This window comes from Podarcis tiliguerta (assembly GCF_965153285.1).
Source record: "Podarcis tiliguerta genome assembly, chromosome: 17".
Lineage (NCBI taxonomy): Eukaryota > Metazoa > Chordata > Lepidosauria > Squamata > Lacertidae > Podarcis > Podarcis tiliguerta.
This window is the reverse complement of record NC_139550.1, coordinates 39833498-39852726: the sequence shown is the minus strand read 5'-3', so window position 1 is coordinate 39852726 and position 19229 is coordinate 39833498. Positions and strand designations below refer to the sequence as shown.

Sequence of the window (19229 nt, the reverse complement as noted above, 5' to 3'; positions counted from 1 at the left end):
GCTTTGCGCGCAGCCATCCCCAAGCTAGAACAGCGACACGGAGCGCTCCGCAGTGCTCCGTCTTCCTGTTCTGGGTTTGGGCTTAGCGGCGCAGCCTGCATTCGCTCTATAGGACGCACACACATTTCCCCTTAATTTTTGGAGGGGAAAATGTGCGTCCTATAGAACGAAAAATACGGTAATTGTTTTCAGTCTTGCTGGCATTGGGTAAACTTTTCCTGTCAGAAATTGTAATTAGCTCACCATGTTACAAACTCAGTCAAAAGTTATAGCTAGCTCTACTCAGAGTAGACCCATTGAAATGTATGAACCTGTTAGTCCTGTCCATTAATTTCAGTGAGTGCTCTGCTCAGGACTGCTCAGGACTGGCATTGGATACAGCCTTATCTGTTAATTCAAGATCTCAATTAATGTGCCAATTCTTGAGAAAGTAGCGGGCATAAAATGGTGGTTTCCCCCAGGCTCGCTCGTCTCAGGGTCATGCATCTGCTTTCTTGCATGCTCTGTTTACTAACCTGGAGAGGAAGCATGAACCTGCCTGGGCCACCCAGCACTCGAGTCTAAAGGTTTACTGATCAACAAACAACAAGGAGCTGCTTTTCAGTGTAAAATGCAAGAGAGATTTTGACCACAAATCAAACAGCTGGATCAGAAATGAACACCATATGAAAAGGAAATGTTGAATCTGCCAGGTAGATACTAGTCAAACATGATAGGTCGCTGCTTGGTTTCAGATCCAACCTTTAAAAATGTTTGGTTACGGCAGTCAAAAGTCTAACATAAAACGGGACATTCACAACAAAGGGGGGTAGCAACCAACACCAGAGCATGTGAAAAACAGTGGTGTTTGGAAGCTTAGTCATGCAGACCATGTAGGCACAGAGAATATAAACTAACCCCTAATCCATTTGGTTTTGAATTACAGAAATATTAAAGTTTGTTGACTTAAAACACAGGCTTGTTACTGATTTGGGAATTAGACATTTAATAGATTCCACCTATTAACCAACCAGTTTCAAGTTTCCATGAGTGTTATCCATCATATTTCACAAATGATTTATCCAGTGCTTTTTCTGGGGGGATGCAGGAGTATTCATACACCTAAACATTATTTCAATATGAGTAGGAAAATGAGAGTACCCCTAAACATTTTTTAAAGAAAAAAAGCACTGGATTATCCTAAGAACAAAGATGGGGAACCTGCAGCCCTAGATGTTGCTGAATTCGCAGCTCCCATCAACCCCAGCCAGCAGGGCCAGTGATCAAGGATGATGGGAGTTGGAGTCCAACAGCAGCTTCCGTTTCCCTGCTTCAGAAAGTACTTGGCAAGAGCTTCCTGTCCAGTATTCTTTGCAAGGATCTTGGCAACCAGAACTAAGTGGCCACTGGAAATTGGCAAGGGGTCTTCTCTTCTGCCCAGGTGAGGCCACTTCCTATAAGACTGTACCGCCTTTGCTAGGGTGAGGTGTTGCCTTGACTGTAGAGGGTGGCAATGAAGGGGGAGGGGGAATAGGACTCATCAGCTCCTTCCACAAATCTCCTTGGCAGCGTGACAGAGGAGGTCGAGCAGCACACGGATCCCCTCCTCCTGGTTTTATGAATTGCAGAGAATGCGGATGAGATTGCTTACGCTGGATGGATGCAGCAGACACATGGAGGCAGGGAGTGTTTCTCTCTGTCTATGCTGAGCTTTGGTGTCAGCAGAAGCAGCACAAGAGGCTTTTGACTGCTTTTGGCTGCACTGAAGCCCAGTAAGAGGCCTTTGCTCCCATCTTGCAAATCCTCTGGCAGTCGGAGGGAGGGAAAGACCACAGAGAATGGCTGGCTACTGATCCAGTCACTGAGCATTGAAAACCAGGAGGAAGGGATGGGGAAGAGGGATAGCTCCCCTTGAGGAAAGAAGAAGGAACTGTGAAGAAGTCTCTCACAGGTGTATTCAGATTATAGTTGTCTTTGCCATTTTTAGGTTATCTCTGTCACACTGCAGACTAGAAACTTGTTGGCTTTCTTTTTTAAAGTGAAACCTGGGGATTCCAAGGTATCTGCTAGGTGCTCCAGAGACCACACTAGAAAACATTCTTGATTTTAAGCCCTATAGACACCTGTCCCTGCCAGGTAGAGTAAAGGCCTTGATGTGGCTCTGGCATCAGATGCTGGAAAGTTTGGTCCTCGGCTGTGATGGAAGCAGATCAGGTGGTCATTGGGGTTCATTATAACTGTCCACCCCACTCCTCAAATATTGAAGTGGGGGTGTCTCAGGTCACCAGAGCTGTGGGGAGAAGGCTGTCCCTCTCAGGTAAGTCCTGCCTTTCCATTGCACCCCTTTCATTCCACTTTAAGTTGGATTCCCGTTCTGCTTTGATTTTTCTTTTGTTTTCCTTCCTTCATATTTCTCTCTCTCTTTTTCTTCCCTCTGTTTGTTTCTTTTTGTGTATCTGCTTTATTTCTGCCTTCCTTTCATTCTGGTGGTGTGACTCCCTTCCCCTCCCTGCCTCTTTATGTATATTGCTTTCTCTTCCTGTGAGCTTTTGCCATCTGTGCTTCTCTTCCACTGTATCCAAACGTTTTCCCTCCCTTTGGAGTGTTTGCGATTCCTATTTGCCTCCTATTCACCCTCCTCCCTGTTTATATCACACTTTATTTTCTCAATCCCTTAAACTCTCCTTTGTGGTTTGGGTGGGCTCTTTCCCCAATGCCAACGCTGCCTCTGCTGCTAACTGCTGTGTCCCCCGCCCCCCATCCCGCTCCATCCCGCTGCCCGCTTGACTCTCTGGCGCCTCTCATAACTCTTGCATCACCTGCCCCATCTGGCTGTCCCTGTGTGGGCTTCCCTCCCTCCCCGCTTCCCTCCCCCCCGGCCCCACAGGGAAGAGCGTGCGCCCCAGCACCTCCCGCAGCGTCCACGCCCTCCTGCACCGCTACGCAGGCTCCTTCCGCAGGCCCCGACTGGCCGTCAGCCGCAGCCTGAGCGCCCACCTCAACCGCTCCGCCCGACTAGGTGACTATTGCACCTCCCCCTTGTGTGGGCAGGGGCTTGGCCAGTGCTGGCCGGTCCAAAGGAGAGCCTTTCTGGAGTCCCACCTGAAATCCTTTCAACCTGGGCCTCTCGTCAGTAAGCTGGGCTGCATCAGAGCTGGGCAGCCCTTGAGCAAGAAGTCTGGGGACCCTGAGCCTTTCATTTCTGTTTCTTGCTTCAGAAGGCGTTTGGGAAGGGTGCTGGGAACCAAGGCTCAGGGATCTTGGTTTCAGGTGCTAGCTCCTTATCAACAAAGATCTTAAGATTTGTGGCTCAATGTTGCGTCAGTTGCCATTTTTGACCAGAAAGAAGCGTTCCGGTTTCATCTCAGTTTCACAAAGGCTCCTAGGGACAGGGCTGTGGCTCCATGAGGGAGCCTGCCAAAGTCCCTGGCATCTCCAGAAGGACTGGAAGGTCTCCTGTCTGAAAACTGCTGCTTACCTAGATGGACCAGCAGAATGACTTGGTCTGAAGCGGCTTCCTGTCCTTCTAGATCCCCAGGAGTGAAAGCTCCCCAATCTCCACCTTTATGAGAGTCAACCAAAATGTAAAACAAAGTGTGGCAGGCTTTGGCAATCTCCTCAGCTCTTTATCAGGTAAGATGTCACACAGAACAGGGTGGTGTGATGTGAAACGGAAGTGAAACTGACATGAAACCAACATCTATTTGTTTAATATATTTTTTTATTGAAACAGTTTACTAGACACAGGTTATAAGGTCCCTGTTGGTATTTAAAACATGTTCAGTGCCTAGAGCAGGGATGGGGAACCTCTGGCCCTCCAGATGTTGTTGGACTACAACTCCCATCATCCCTGACCATTGGCCAGGCTGACTGGGGCGGATGGGAGTTTGGAGTGCTGCAATACCTGGAAAGCCACATATTTCCCATCCTTGCTCTATTGCCTTGGGTGTGGACTATCTTGGCCATGAACTCGTTACATGACATTGTGCAAGTTTCTGTTGTATCAACCATAACAATCTATTTAAAAAATGAAAACCACCGGCTACTTTAATACAATACTGGGCTATAGTGGACTTTTCTTAATAAAATATGGTACTTTATAACACACATGGTCAAATTGGATTGGGGTGAGAAAGGGGAGATTTGTGCATGTGGGGCATAATATTCAAACCAGCTAGGTCTTGGGCTTGGTCTACGTAAGCAGCAGACGGAGGGGGCTGGAGGGAGTGGCTTTTGAATGGTCTAACACTGAAAAATTAACTGAAAAGAGAAAACAGGTACATCAGGAAGAAAATTTCTAGCCCAGAATTTGCCTCCTGCACTGATTTTCTGTTTGCGAGGAGCTTCAATGTAGATAGGGGAGCATTTCAAAATGTGACAGCCCAATTCAGAAGTCTGCTACATTAAAGACCAGACCCATTTGTTTTTTGCTTGTGGGAGGCCAATTGTAGTGACAGCCTGTCCCACAGAATGGAATTTTTTTTGCAAAGGTGGGGGGCAGTGGGTAGGTGGCCATGAAGGGAAGGTACAATGACATATTGAGAACCACGGGAGATCCTTGAGGGGTATTAGAGGGAGTTGCTTGAGAAGAAGGTTTTTAATTTCCCTGCCTGTGCTGTCTCCATCTCTCTGTGATGCAGAAATTGTCCACGAAGACCTCAAGATGGGTTCAGATGGTGAGAGCGACCAGGCGTCAGGGACATCATCTGATGAGGTGCAATCTCCAGTCCGAGTGCGCATGAGGAACAACCCAGCGCGCAAGATCTCCACCGAGGTGCGAGCGTTAAAGATGGGCGTGCAAAGTTCAGAGCAGTTGTCACTGAGGGGCTCTCTCCATCTCCCTTTCGCACAAGTCACTTTTTAGAGAGGACCATGGAAGGAATGTATAGAGATGGCTCTACAGTGGTACCTCGGGTTACAAACACTTTGGGTTACAGACTCCGCTAACCAGGAAGTAGTACCTCGGGTTAGGAACTTTGCCCCAGGACGAGAACAGAAATCTTGCGGCTGTGGCAGCGGGAGACCCCATTAGCTAAAGTGGTACCTCAGTTTAAGAGCGGTTTCAAGTTAAGAACAGACCTCCAGAACGAATTAAATTCGTAACCAGAAGTACCACTGTCTATATGACCCACACTCATTCTCTCCCCCCCCCCTAAAAAAGCCAGGAAATAACAAAGTCTGCGCCAAGAAACCTTAAATAAAATAGTGTGAATTGCTCAGTTACCTAGCAATATACTTACTTTTCACAGACTCCTTCAGCTGGCACTCCCCCCCCCCCACCAATAATTTTATTTTATTTTCCAAAGGTACACAATATTCAATTAGCAATAACAATACAAAATAATAACCAAACAAAAACAGAAACAAAGACAAAAACAAAGCATACACCCATGTGGCTTCCTTCCCCCATTACTCATCATCTCTTAATCTTTAGATTCTTATTAACTTTGCATCTTTTGGTCATCCTTAATATCCTTAATATATTACTTTTTTCTAGTTCTACTTTACAAACTTAGTCTATACATATCAACATATTATCCTTAGAACAGGTAATTTTTTCATGTAATCCTCAAAGCATTGCCATTCCGACCTTAAATTCTGATTAGTCTGGTGCCTTATGGTTACTGTTAACTTCACCAACTCTATAAATTTGCTTAATTTACATATCCAATCTTCCTTTGTGGGGATAATATTTCCATTCCAGTTCCTTGCAAGTAGTAGTCTAGCTGCAGCTGTGGCATATAAGAATAATTTTTTCTTATCTTGTGGGATATCCTTTCCTAAGATACCCAATACGCTTCTGGTTTTTTTCTCTATAGAAATTTTTAACATCTTTTTTAACTCATTGTGGATACCTTCGCAGAATCTTTTAACTTTTTTGCAGCCCCACCATACATGGACCATAGTCCCTTAACCGGCACTTTTAACCTTCTGTGAAATCAGGCAGGTAAAAGTCACACCGATGCAGCTGAATTATCTCCTAATGCTCTGAGGAATGCCTGTGTGAAAGCCTGATTCATAGAATTGTAGGATTGGAAGGGGCCACGAGGGTCATCTAGTCCAACCCCCTGCAATGCAGGAATCTTGAAGCCCCAACCCTGAGGTTAAGAGTCTCAGGCTCTGCCAGCTGAGATGTGCCCAACGGCAGAGAAAGCCCTCAGAAGACACCAGTCTTCATTGAGGGTTTACAAGCTCTAGTTCTGCCCCCCAGAATTTGGACCCCATTTTCCTCCCCTCTCCAGGACATTAACAAGCGCCTGTCACTTCCCGCTGATATCCGCCTGCCAGAAGGTTACCTCGAGAAGCTCACTCTAAACAGCCCCCTGTTTGACAAGCCCTTGAGCAGACGGTTACGGAGAGTCTCTTTGGTAAGTCAGATTTAAATGCAATTTGTTCACTTGGGTTTTCTTTATAGTGCCCCTCCCCCATGACATAGTTCTCTGGGTGGTTGGCCAAATAAAACGATAAAACACAATATTAACAGTATCATGAAAACAATGACTGTGTATACATTTTCAGCAGAGGTGGGAATGCTGAAATAAAATTCACAGTAGAACTAAAAATACAAAATATGCAATCACTGGGATCAAAATTCAGGTTGGAATTTGCCATTGTGCTTTGTGGGTCTGCATGTGTTGAAGGAAGTCTGTGTGCAAAACAGGACTTTTCACCCTCTTCCCTGCCCTGCCCCATTCTGGGGATTCCCCCAACCCTCTACAGCAGATTTAGGGGGTGTGGGGCAGCAGGAGGTGGGGAGTCGCATTGAGCAAGGGGGCCTCATTTTGCGCAAACAGCACCTCCGCTAATCCAGCTTTCAGATCTTTAAAGATCACAGATTATAAAGGCATGGGAGAATAAAGAAAGGCATTCACTTGGCACCAGATAGAGCTTAAAGAGCACCACCACTGAAAAGGCCCTTCTCCTAATAGCCATTTCCTTATCTCACTTGCTGGGGGTCTCTAAAGAGGTTTGGGCAGGTGTGTATGGGAGAAGGCAACCTTTTGGTCACCTGGCCCCATGCCATTCAGGGCTTTAAAGGCTAAGACAAGTACTTATAGCCTCCCCCCAGCTGCCTACTCTGTCCTTTCACTGCAGTAGGAACAGTGACCAGGAGCCCCTCCCGACTGGGGGGGGGGCATGCTGTAGGTGGATTCTGCAATGGGTCATTGATGCTGGAATGGTGCTTTAGTGGTAGAGTCACATTCATTCTTTCCCAGAGCTCCCACCTGCTTGCCACCTTCTCTGCAGCACAAAAAAGGTGGGATAAAGTCTCTATCACCTATAACCGTCCTCCTGCTACAAATAATCACGAAGACGTTGGAGGGGTGCTGGTGCAGTAGGGCCCCCCGGCTGGAGAAGGCAGCCCCTCCCACCCTGTCTCTTTGTGCTTTCTTGTGCAGTCGGAGATTGGCTTTGGGAAGCTGGAGACATATGTGAAGCTGGACAAGCTGGGAGAAGTGAGTGCCCTGGCCGTCCTCCGGAAGGCGGAGCTGAGAACGAATTCCAGTCTAGAAGACACTTGGGATGACCACTCAGCTCGGCTTGCTTCATCTCAGGGCACCTGGGATAGGGTCATTCTCACGCTGATTTTAATATATTTCTCTCTCTCTTTTTAATGTATTGATTTCTACTTTGCTCTTCCTCCAAGTCCAAGGAGTGCAGGCTGGTGTACCTAATATCCTCACAACAACCCTGTCAGGTAGACTAGGCTACGAAAGGCTGGCTTGCCAAAGGTCAGGGAGCAGGGATTTGAACCTGGATCTCCCCAGCACTCAACCCAGGACTCCACCCTGGCTTAGCCTTAGAGCAGTGAGCTGGGCCAGTCCAGGGTATTTGTTCCTTTATCTCCACAAGACTTCCAGCTCATCCCACCTTAGTATCACTTCTCACGGTGGACTTGACCCATCCAGCCTGGGAGGGTTCCTTTAGTTCAGTGGATTTCAGAGGTCCTGGTTCAAATTCCAGAATGGCCTTGGGGAGCTCCATTCAGTCAGCCATCCTTCCCAGCACATGCATTCAGAACACGTTAAAGCACACGGAATCTCGTTTTTTCCAGGATTGCCACTAACACCCTTATCCAGAACTCCTTGTTGACCCATATCTCTTGTCAGCCTCAACTCTTTCTTCTGTAAAATGGGCCAATGAATGAATCCATCATAGGGCTCTTGAGAGGATAAATGAGAGAAGGGAATTGCATCAACTGCACCCAGGATTTTGAATTCAAGAGTAAATCATGCCTCTCTAGGGCAGAGAACTTTCTTCCCCTGATCAGACCAGCCTGGTGTTGAGAACATCTTTCTGCAATTACATAGACGACGTTTTGCACTCTGGTTTTTTGGTGAAATTTATTCTTTGCTGGCATGGGGGCATAACTAAATTGCAGGGCAACTTGGGACTTGGAGGAGAGTTGGGGTGAGAGGCCAGTTGACTAGAGGTTGGGCATTGGGCTGCTAGCCTGAGCTCTGTCTTTGCTGCATTAAGGGGACGTACGCCACAGTCTACAAGGGGAAGAGTAAACTCACCGATAACCTGGTGGCCTTGAAGGAGATCCGTCTTGAGCACGAAGAAGGAGCACCTTGCACAGCCATTCGGGAAGGTACATCAACACTCCCTGAAATCAGAAGGGTCAGCCAGTTTCAGTGGGTTCTGGTCCGTTGGGGCACTCTGCCATCACCAGACCGCTTCCTTCCTTGTGCCCAGTCCAAGGGATGGCCCTGGCCGACAGCGTCCCGTACCAGTCTCAGGTTTGCCCTTGTAGAACTCAAGGCAGAGGAAGATGGGGGGAAACTCTGCCTCTCTTTGGCTCTTGCTCCATCTGCGGAGACCCCGCCACCTCCTGCCTGTCTCAGAGAGCAGCTGCAAGAATTCCACAGCCAGTGGAAAGTGGAAATGGCTGCAGACGTTTGGATGCGCCAAACAGCTGCATCCATGAATGGAGGGGGTCCCAGACTGAAAATGCAGGTGAACACAAAGACTCGTCATAAGATATTTGCATTGACCAGAAAAATTACTGTAGCAGCCAGAAGTCCAGAGGAATTCATGTTAGGGCAGTAGAGACTCTTAACCCAGAGTCTCAGATGTGGCCGACAAGAGGAATATCACCTGCAGTGTTCTTATCATTTCCTTCGCTAGTGAAGTTTAGGGGTGCATGTGCAGCCATAAGGACATGTGCACACACACCTTTCCCATGCTCAGGAGGGAGGAGGTATCAGTGGGCTTGGGGGGACTGAGGTTAGCAGAACTTGGTCCATCATCATCATCAGTCAGTCAGTCAGTCAGTCAGTCAAAGAAGCATAAAAACAAGGCAACAAATCAAAGGAACCAGTGAGGGTGTGCTGTTAGAACTAGGATACCATTAATCTCCAGTCAAAGTACTGAAAATCCCCTCTTTAACACACAGAGGTATTCCATAGAAATGGCAACTGTCAATAAACTTACTCCACTTTAGAAAAAAAATATTTTCCTTTTAACTGTTTTTATGTTCTTTCTCTAAGTCTAATTAAAACAGGTTAGTTTTTGCCATTGTTACACAATCCCACACCTTATTATGCCATGATTTAATTGTTGGACCTGAAGTTCTCCTCACCCCTCTCCTAGTTCACATGTCCACTACATGTCGGTAAAACCATTTTTAAAAAAACTTAGGGAGCAAAAGAAGAGAGGTCTAGACAGAAAGAGAAGGATGTCTGTGCCCGTGTGTGGTTCACATGAAGAGGGGAAGGACGACGGGAGCAAATGTGCACACAGCCGAGAGAGGTCATTTCCTGATCTGTGACCAGATCTCTTTGCCCCTCCCAGCTCAGCCAGTTCCCTCTCACAGCTTTACCTGCCTCAGTCGGACTCAGTAGGTGTCTAGAGGGCAGACCCAAAGCCCCCCCCCCCCAAGTCTGCAGGGAGCAGGAGGAAGATGGACTCTGCTGCCCTTGGCAAGGCTGAGAGAGAAGAACAGGAGAGGCAGGGGAGCGGCATACTGGCGCACACTGGCGCAAAATTACCCACCCCAAGCAGCGGCAAGTCCAGAGCAGTGGATCATGCAGGGACACAGCAGATAACCTCCTCCCTGGAGGGTGCTTTAGGCTCCCTGGAGCTTTCTAGCTTTCTCTTTCATGTCGTGTGCTTGCTGTTCTTCTCTCAAAGCCCAGAGTTTAGGAATGGCTCCATTAAACTCTTTAGAGGTGCTTCTGTTGCGCGTCCCACAACGTGCCTCTCTTTCTCTGTTTTCCAGTTTCACTTCTGAAAGATCTGAAACATGCCAACATTGTGACCCTGCATGATATCATCCATACAGAGAAATCCCTCACGCTTGTCTTCGAGTATTTAGTGAGTAAACAGGGGCGGGCATGGTAACTGTAACTTATACTTCTTTATGAATGAAAACATCTCAAATTATTTACGACTGAAAGCTGAACATTCAGAAAACCCGTATTTTGAACAGCCTGGCTGGTTTGAAGGAAGATGTTGCCTACAGTGCACATAGAGAGGGTTTAAAACTGTCATGGCTTCCTCCCAAGGACCCCTGGGAATTACAGTTTTATGATAGGTTTAAGAATGCTCAAGGTAGCTTTCAATGCCCTCCTGAAGCAGCCACTTCAGTAGGAAATTATTGTAGCATAAGTGGGGGCGAGTTTTTCAAGGATAGTCTCCTGAAACCTGGGAAGTACAGCAAGTGTCAGTTCCCTGCCCCTGAGACCACTACCAGTGCTGGGCCAATATGGAGGTGAGGGCTTGGACGTGACTCCCACATCCCCGTCCAGCCCTCTTGCTCAGCCTGGTGCAAACCATGTAGGCCCAGGGGAAAGGATGGGGATGTGGGATGTATGAACCTTCTGTTCCCTTTATTGGTCCAGGGCACATTCCTGGGTGGGGGAATTCTGCTGAGTCCTGTGGCAAGTCCACTGCATGGGAATGCCATGCCCACTCTAGGTTGAAGGATTCCCATATAGTCTTAACGATAAGGGGTGCCATCCTGCCCATGTTTACTCAGAAGTAAGATTCCCTTGAATTCAATGGGACTAACTTCCATGTAGGTGCTCATAGGATTGCAGACTTATTTGCACAAATCAGTCATTTTAAATTAATGAAGAGGAAAGTTGTCAATCCTGCGTCTTCTTTCACCCCAGGATAAAGATCTGAAACAGTATCTTGACGACTGCGGCAATGTAATAAATATGCACAATGTGAAGGTAAGTTGCTGACTCCCATCTGAGTCTGTTTCAGTGGATTCTTTTACTGCGTAGCAAGCAACTTTACGGATGTTGCTGGCAAAAGCTCACTTCAGCATGAGATTGCGCTGGGGGATTTGATACGTGCTTTGCATGTTCTCCTTCGATGCTCTGGTTATTGGTGGCGACCCCATCAAACGAACGTGGAACTGTCCTGAGAAAATAAAGGCATGTTTCTAAAGAAAATACTGCTGTTGGAAGAAGTTATATGAATTGGAAACATTTTCCTAAATGCACTCGTTTTGCATCCATGGCTGGTTAGAAGTACTGTATATGGCAGATCTAGCGATGAACTAGAGGCAAAGGCACTGAGATGGCTCTGTTCCCTCCTCCAGCTGTTCCTGTTCCAGCTGCTGCGTGGCCTCGCCTACTGCCACCGTCAGAAGGTGCTGCATCGAGACCTCAAGCCCCAGAACTTGCTCATTAATGAGAGAGGGGAGCTCAAACTAGCAGATTTTGGTGAGTACTAATTATCTCTCTGCCCTTGCTCTGCAACATTTACTAACAAATGTAATGAAATGTAAAATGTAATGCAATGCAACTTAACATTCCCAGGACTGGCCCGGGCAAAATCCATTCCCACCAAGACCTACTCCAATGAAGTGGTGACACTTTGGTACCGACCCCCAGATATACTATTGGGCTCAACAGAATACTCCACCCAGATTGACATGTGGTAAGGATTCAGCAGCCTGTGGCCAGCTCTCCCTCCCTGTGGTTGAAATCCGTGAATTTTGATAGTACTTTCCATTTGCCCATCAGTTGTCATCTCCCACAGGGATGGGGGACCTGTGACCCTCCAGATGTTGTTGGACTTTCTCTTTAGCCCAGCTAGCTTGGCCTATGGTTAGGAGAGATGGGAGTTGTAGTCCTGCAACATCTGAAAGGCCACAGGTCCCCCATCTAGGGGTGCAGTCTGTTTTCTGCATGGTTCTTGTCTTTTTAAAAGGTGATTTAAATAAAGAGGGACGCAGATGGCGCTGTGGGTTAAACCACAGAGCCTAGGACTTGCCAATCAAAAGGTTGGCAGTTTGAATCCCCGCGATGGGGTGAGCTCCCATTCCTTGGTCCCTGCTCCTGCCAACCTAGCAGTTCGAAAGCACGTCAAAGTGCAAGTAGATAAATAGGTACCTCTCCGGCGGGAAGGTAAACGCCGTTTCCATGCGTTGCTCTGGTTCGCCAGAAGTGGCTTAGTCATGCTGGCCACATAACCCGGAAACTGTATGCCGGCTCCCTCGGCCAGTAAAGCAAGATGAGCGCCGCAACCCCAGAGTTGGTCACAACTGGACCTAATGGTCAGGGGTCCCTTTACCGTATGTAAACAGAGGCCATGTAAAGGAAACAGCGGTGAATGCCTAGAGCTGAGCCGCTTGGATCTCAGGAAACTGCAGAGCTAAAAAAGGAGACTGAAGCTAGGGGCAAACAAATGCATGGAGCCAGTAGCTGAGTCACAGTGGCCCGCTAGGAACACAAACTGTGGTGGAGTTCCTTAGAAGTTTGTCCCCAATCCCTCCATGTAGAGACCAGGGGTGGCAGACAAGCCATTCTGAAGGACAACTTGCCCACTGCCATTGGCTGTCCCTGCCCTGGAATGCCTTCTCTTCTATGCTTCAAAACAAGGATTCTAAGTGTCAGGTGGCCTCCCAAGGGGACGTTTGCCGGGGAAGAGGATAAGATGCTAACAGTTAACGAGACTCTCCAACAGCAGCTCCAAAATGGTACCCTCTTCAAACAAAAGGGAGATACCAGAAAGCTTGGGGCACGCTGAGGGGAATCCAAAGGTTTGCAGAAAGAAGTACATGGTACCTTGGTTTTCAAGCGTCTTGGAAGCCGAACATTTCGGAACCGGAATGCCAAAAACCTGGAAGTAATTGCTTCCGTTTTCGAACGCGCCTTGGAAGTCAAACAGCTTCCTCTGCGTTTCCCCCCTTTTTGCTCCATTGACTTTGCTGACCGCTCTTTGCTCCTCGGTTCTTGAACGTTTTGGAAGTCGAACGGTCTTCCAGAATGGATTACATTTGACAACTGAGGTACCACTGTACATTGGGGAGGGGTCAGGAGTGGAACAGAAGGAGAGAAACCCCTCCCCACTAGCCTCATGGAGTCTTGAGAATTCTCACTGGCCAGAGATGCTGACTAAGCATTGCCATGGTGCTAGTGAGGACTCTTCGCTGTAACATTTAGTTGCAGGCCCTCCTTGTTTCTGAGATATTTCTGGCCCTTCTCAATGCATGCCAGGATCCTCTGCAACATGCAGGCCAAGGTCCATGGCAGAGATGCTGGGAAGGTCTTTGGCCGACCGGTTCTAAAAAGGATACTCTAAAGGTGGCAAGGTTGAAAATCCCTTACATATATGATCATGAAAACAAACCATGGAAGGGAAGTGGGTGTTAAATGTTTGGTTTGTATTTTGGTAAATGTAAATGTGCAAATTTTGTATGATTAAAAATGATAATTAAGATTTAAAAAGAAAAAGAAAAGTTTAATTCTGCACCCTCTTGAAATTATGTGAATTTTGCATATTTTCTTATATCTTTCTAATTCTGCTTCTGATTTTCATGGGTGGGACAAAGATCTGTGCAGAATCCAGAAGCTGCCCTACCCACTGACTGTGGAAAACCTCTGTTGCTTCTTCTTCACCAGAAAATGGTGCTGCAAAATGAAGAAATAGATACCTATTTGGTTAAGTCGCATAGCACATTCAAGTGGCAGAATTTGGATTTTCTTGGAACATAATGTTTTGATCCGGTGGAGAGAATCAGGGTTTTGATTTAAAACCTAAAGTGCATGGTCCTTGCTTTGAACTTCCTCCCCGTGATGTCCTTGTCTTCCTCCTCACAGGGGTGTGGGCTGCATCTTCTATGAGATGTCCACAGGACGGCCGCTCTTCCCAGGCTCCACAGTTGAGGAGCAGCTGCACTTCATCTTTCGGATATTGGGTATGGTCCTGGGGTGACCTTGCTGGGACTGCTGTGTTGCCGAGAGATCAGTGGGGAGAGGCAGGAGGGCCTTACAGAAGACTAGACTGCTGATTCACAGGAGTCTTCTAAGCTGCTTTGAGGAATCTAGACAAGGAGGGGGATACAACTCAGTTGATCCATAATCAATTACCATAATAAATCCATAACGATAACCAGTCTATTATATATTTTAGCAAGTTGCTTGTCTACTTGCTATGAATTTGGATAGCTTTTAGGGTATTGTAACCAAATTTTAGGGACGCGGGTGGCGCTGTAGGGACGCGGGTGGCGCTGTGGGTAAAACCTCAGCGCCTAGGACTTGCCGATCGCATGGTCGGCGGTTCGAATCCCCGCGGCGGGGTGCGCTCCCGTCGTTCGGTCCCAGCGCCTGCCAACCTAGCAGTTCGAAAGCACCCCCGGGTGCAAGTAGATAAATAGGGACCGCTTACTAGCGGGAAGGTAAACGGCGTTTCCGTGTGCTGCGCTGGCTCGCCAGATTCAGCTTGTCACGCTGGCCACGTGACCCGGAAGTGTCTTCGGACAGCGCTGGCCCCCGGCCTCTTAAGTGAAATGGGCGCACAACCCCAGAGTCGGACACGACTGGCCCGTATGGGCAGGGGTACCTTTACCTTTAACCAAATTTTGCATGGTGATTTCTGAGATCAAAGAAGATCAAAGATTCAGCTGGATGCCATTTTGGATCAAGATGGCAGGCTGAGCCTTTCAAGACTTCATTGATTTTAACCACTGATTTTTTTGCTTCTTAGAATTCCCAAACAACTCTGCTAGTCAATCAATAAAGGACAACATATACATAAGTAAACATGGCAGAAGTGCTGGTGTGGGTGCTCCTTAAAGTCCTGTTTCAGGATCAGCGCCGCTCTCCTGCTCAGGGCAGCAGGGCAACCTGCCTGTGTCCTGAGCTGACTCTTTTCTGGTCTCTCCTTCTCTCTCCTCTGCATCACCAGGGACTCCCAACGAAGAGACATGGCCTGGAATCCAGTCTAATGAAGAATTCCGAGCCTATAATTACCCTAAATACCGTCCCGAGGCCCTCATCAACCATGCCCCAAGGTGAGTGTCAACCTACCATTCAGGGAATGTTAGGGTGGGTTGAACTTTTCAACTTTCCAATTCCCCAAATGAAGGGTGCTAAAAAGTTGTAACATGACTTGGGAATTCAAAAGATACTTTTGTTAATTAATGTAATTTAGTTTAGCTTAGTAAGTAAAATGTGTGTAAAATTGCATAGAAATCATTAGAAATGGTTGCCAAGTACTTGCAGGTGGTGGTTCTTCTTCTTCTTCTTCTTCTTCTTCTTCTTCTTCTTCTTCTTCTTCTTCTTCTTCTTATCGCTGTTTTTCTACTTGGCCCTTGATCTGAGAGACACCCGGCCCCCTTTTATGCACTGGCTTCCATTGCTTTCTCCTGAGCAGAGGTGCAGATCAAAGGCTTTTTATCCCTCTCCTTTCCAGAACATGGATTCTGTCAGAGATGGCGGCTTGTGCCCCTCCTCTGCTGACTGATGCATGAGCCAAAACTGACTCTGGGGGCTTTACAAGGCCTTTGCCTGTGTCTTGGCTCTGGGGACGTTGCTGGCCCTTGAGTCCTGCTCCAGACCTGCCCCTTTTTCAAACCAGTTGCCAACCCGTAGTTGGGATGTACTTTGCTCATTTACAAGCCCCTATTAATGCTGTTCGAATCCCCACGGCGGGGTGCGCTCCCGCTGTTCGGTCCCAGCGCCTGCCAACCTAGCAGTTCGAAAGCACTCTCGGGTGCAAGTAGATAAATAGGGACCGCTTACTAGCGGGAAGGTAAACGGCGTTTCCGTGTGCGGCTCTGGCTCGCCAGAGCAGCGATGTCACGCTGGCCACGTGACCCGGAAGTGTCTTCGGACAGCGCTGGCCCCCGGCCTCTTGAGTGAGATGGGCGCACAACCCTAGAGTCTGTCAAGACTGGCCCGTACGGGCAGGGGTACCTTTACCTTTACCTTTACCTTATTAATGCTGTTAGCGGAGCAGCTGAGCACCTCCACCTGGGAAGCAGGGCCTCCATTTCCCTGCCAGAGCCTGATCTTCCTTTTCTCCTGGATCTCCACAGGCTGGATAGCGAAGGGGCTGACCTCCTGGGGAAGCTGCTGCAGGTGAGAAGTTGTGGCTCCTCTTTGTCTCTCCCTCCGGCCGGATGCGGACCTTTATTGTCTTTGCAGCTTCAGGTGACAGGAAGGCCTTCTCTGCTGGGGCTGGATGGCCTGGCCTTGCCCTCCTCAGGGAATCGCAGAATGGATTGAGGACTGTGAGCCTTATGTGGCATTGCACTTGTCCATCTTCAGGGGCTTGTTGTTTGTGCCAAGAAAAATGTAACACAGCTGCCCTTTGGGAACAGAATGGAAGTCAGGCTGGGGAAAGCCGGTGTGGGGGTGAGAACATGTGGTGAAGGAGTCCTCTCTATCCAGCCAGGTGACTGCAGGGCATAGCTTACTCCTGGGTAAATGGCTGTACATTCCCACTTCCGCTCAGAATGGCATTCCTGGTGGAGGCAGAAGGGCAGGCACCTCTCTTTGCAGCACAGCAGTTGATCTCTCTCGTCTTCTCTTCTTCCCCCTCCCTGTTCTCTCCCGACGCAGTTTGAGGGCAGGAAGCGGATCTCTGCAGACGAGGCCATGCGGCACCTGTTCTTCCACAGTCTGGGCGAACGAGTCCTCAAACTCCCAGACAGTAGGTGAAGGGTGGGGAGGGAGAGAGGGAAGGAGGCCGGCACTATGGGGATGGGCATATCGATGTATGGAAGGGCAGGTGGTGTTGACCTCTGAGTGTGGACCAGCAGGGTGAGGGTCTGTGGTATTGATCATGCTCTGTGATCTGTTGTCCCTGGAGTGGGAATGCAGGATCCCCCCTCCAATTTCTCTGTTATTTTGTAGGGCTGCCAGGTTTTATTTGTTTCAATGGCAGATGAGTTTTGCTTGATTAATTGGTAAAGGCAAGTTTTGATCTGTGAGGCTAAAAGTTAAGGGAACAATAGCTTATTTTGAAGCTGTTTTGCTTCTGATTGGTTGGAAGCCTGAAGGGAAAGGATTGGCTGGCCAGCGCAAGAGGTGGAATTCTGCCCCCACCCGCCAGCTGGCTTGTTCTCACTGCTCCCTTGCGATTGTTTCCAGAGCAGCAGTGATGGTAGAAGCAACCAGTTTCTGTGCCACCCTTAAGTGGGCAGGAGCTCCGTCAGGGTCCAGGTGTTGCAACCTGGTACACCCTTTGGTGCCCTAGGCTCAGCCCTTGAAGCCTTTTCACCCAACTGCCCTCTTACGTGCGTGCATCTCAGCTTATGCTGCCGCTCTCCTTCAGCCTTCTCCTTGTCTCTCCTGCTTTTCCCTCACCACAGGCAGCTTTCTGGTCCTTAGCCTTCTCCTCATACGGAGACTTTCATCCCAGACAAGCTGCAAAGTATCTGGTTTCACAGAAATTGGACTGTAGACCTTTTTTGCTGCTGAGAGGTTTAATCCCTATGAAGCTGGAATGTTTATAGGCAATCCATAACATCAACTCAGTTGAGCCAATTAGAGTTAGAGGCTAATAATAATAATAATAATAATAAATTTATTTGTACTCCAGCCACTCTGGGAGGCTTCCAACAAAAATTAAAAATACATTAAAATGTCACACATTAAAAACTTCCCTAAACAGGGCTGCCTTCAGATGTCTTCTAAATGTCAGGTAGTTGTTTATCGCTTTAATGGGAGGGTGTTCCACAGGGCCGGCGCCACTACCAAGCAGGCCCTCTGCCTGGTTCCCCATAGCTTTGCTTCTCGCAATGAGGGAACCGCCAGAAGGCCCTTGGTGCTGGACCTCAGCGTACGGGCTGGACGATGAGGGTGGAGACGCTCCTTCAGGTATACCGGGCCGAGGCCGTTTAGGGCTTTCAAGGTCAGCACCAACACTTTGAATTGTGCTCGGAAACGTACTGGGAGCCAATGTAGGTCTTTCAAGACCGGTGTTATATGGTCTCGGCGGCCGCTCCCAGTCACCAGTCTAGCTGCCGCATTCTGGATTAGTTGTAGTTTCTGGGTCACCTTCAAAGGTAGCCCCACGTAGAGCGCATTGCAGTAGTCCAAGCGGGCGATAACCAGAGCATGCACCACTCTGGCGAGACAGTCTGCGGGCAGGGAGGGTCTCATCCTGCGTACCAGATGGAGCTGGTAGACAGCTGCCCTGGATACAGAATTGACCTGCGCCTCCATGGACAGCTGTGAGTCCAAAATGACTCCCAGGCTGCGCACCTGGTCCTTCAGGAGCACAGTTACCCCATTCAAGACTGGGGAGTCCTCCACACCAGCCCGCCCCCTGTCCCCCTAAAACAGTACTTCTGTCTTGTCAGGATTCAACCTGAATCTGTTAGCCACCATCCATCCTCCAGCCACCTCCAGGCAGTCACACAGGACCTTCACCGCCTTCACTGGTTCCGATTTGAAAGAGAGGTAGAGCTGGGTATCATCTGCATACTGATGAACACCCAGCCCAAACCCCCCTGATGATCTCTCCCAGCGGCTGCATGTAGATGTTAAAAAGCGTAGGGGAGAGGACAGAACCCTGAGGCACCCCACAAGTGAGAGCCCAGGGGTCTGAACACTCATCCCCTAACACCACTTTCTGAACGCAGCCCAGGAGTTAGGAGCAGAACCACTGTATAACAGTGCCCCCAGCTCCCAGCCCCTCAAGACGGGCCAGAAGGATGTTATGGTCAATGGTATCAAAAGCCGATGAGGGATCCAGCAGAACTAGGAAACAGCTTTCACCTTTGTCCCTAGCCCGCCGGAGATCATCAACCAGTGCGACCAAGGCAGTTTCAGTTCTATGATGAGGCCTGAATCCTGATTGGAAGGGATCCAAATGGTCCACATCCTTCAGGCGTGCCTGGAGTTGTTCAGCAACCACTTTGCCCAGGAATGGAAGATTTGAGACTGGGCAATAGTTGGCCATACTGGCCGGGTCTAAAGATTTTTTTTAAGAAGCGGTTTAATGACTGCCTCTTTCAGCGGGTCTGGGAAGGCTCCCTCACAGAGGGAAGCATTCAC

At 48.5% G+C, this 19229-nt stretch overlaps 1 protein-coding gene across 5 annotated transcripts in view; it reads left to right on the top strand.

Moving 5' to 3' along the window:
* The window catches only part of CDK16 (cyclin dependent kinase 16), a 60727-nt gene that overhangs the window by 35172 nt on the left and 6326 nt on the right, over positions 1-19229 (top strand). For 3 of the 5 annotated variants that reach the window (XM_083421079.1, XM_083421081.1, XM_083421080.1), the window contains exons 3-14: positions 4620-4753; positions 6222-6347; positions 7380-7436; positions 8461-8575; positions 10205-10299; positions 11100-11162; positions 11537-11660; positions 11757-11877; positions 14043-14140; positions 15130-15235; positions 16262-16304; positions 16788-16878. In XM_083421079.1, the coding sequence (XP_083277205.1) occupies positions 4620-4753; positions 6222-6347; positions 7380-7436; positions 8461-8575; positions 10205-10299; positions 11100-11162; positions 11537-11660; positions 11757-11877; positions 14043-14140; positions 15130-15235; positions 16262-16304; positions 16788-16878 (1173 nt within the window). Of the gene's footprint in view, positions 1-2858; positions 2999-3509; positions 3613-4619; positions 4754-6221; positions 6348-7379; positions 7437-8460; positions 8576-10204; positions 10300-11099; positions 11163-11536; positions 11661-11756; positions 11878-14042; positions 14141-15129; positions 15236-16261; positions 16305-16787; positions 16879-19229 lie in introns of all 5 variants that reach the window. The other 2 variants (XM_083421078.1, XM_083421082.1) reach the window with 2 other exon arrangements.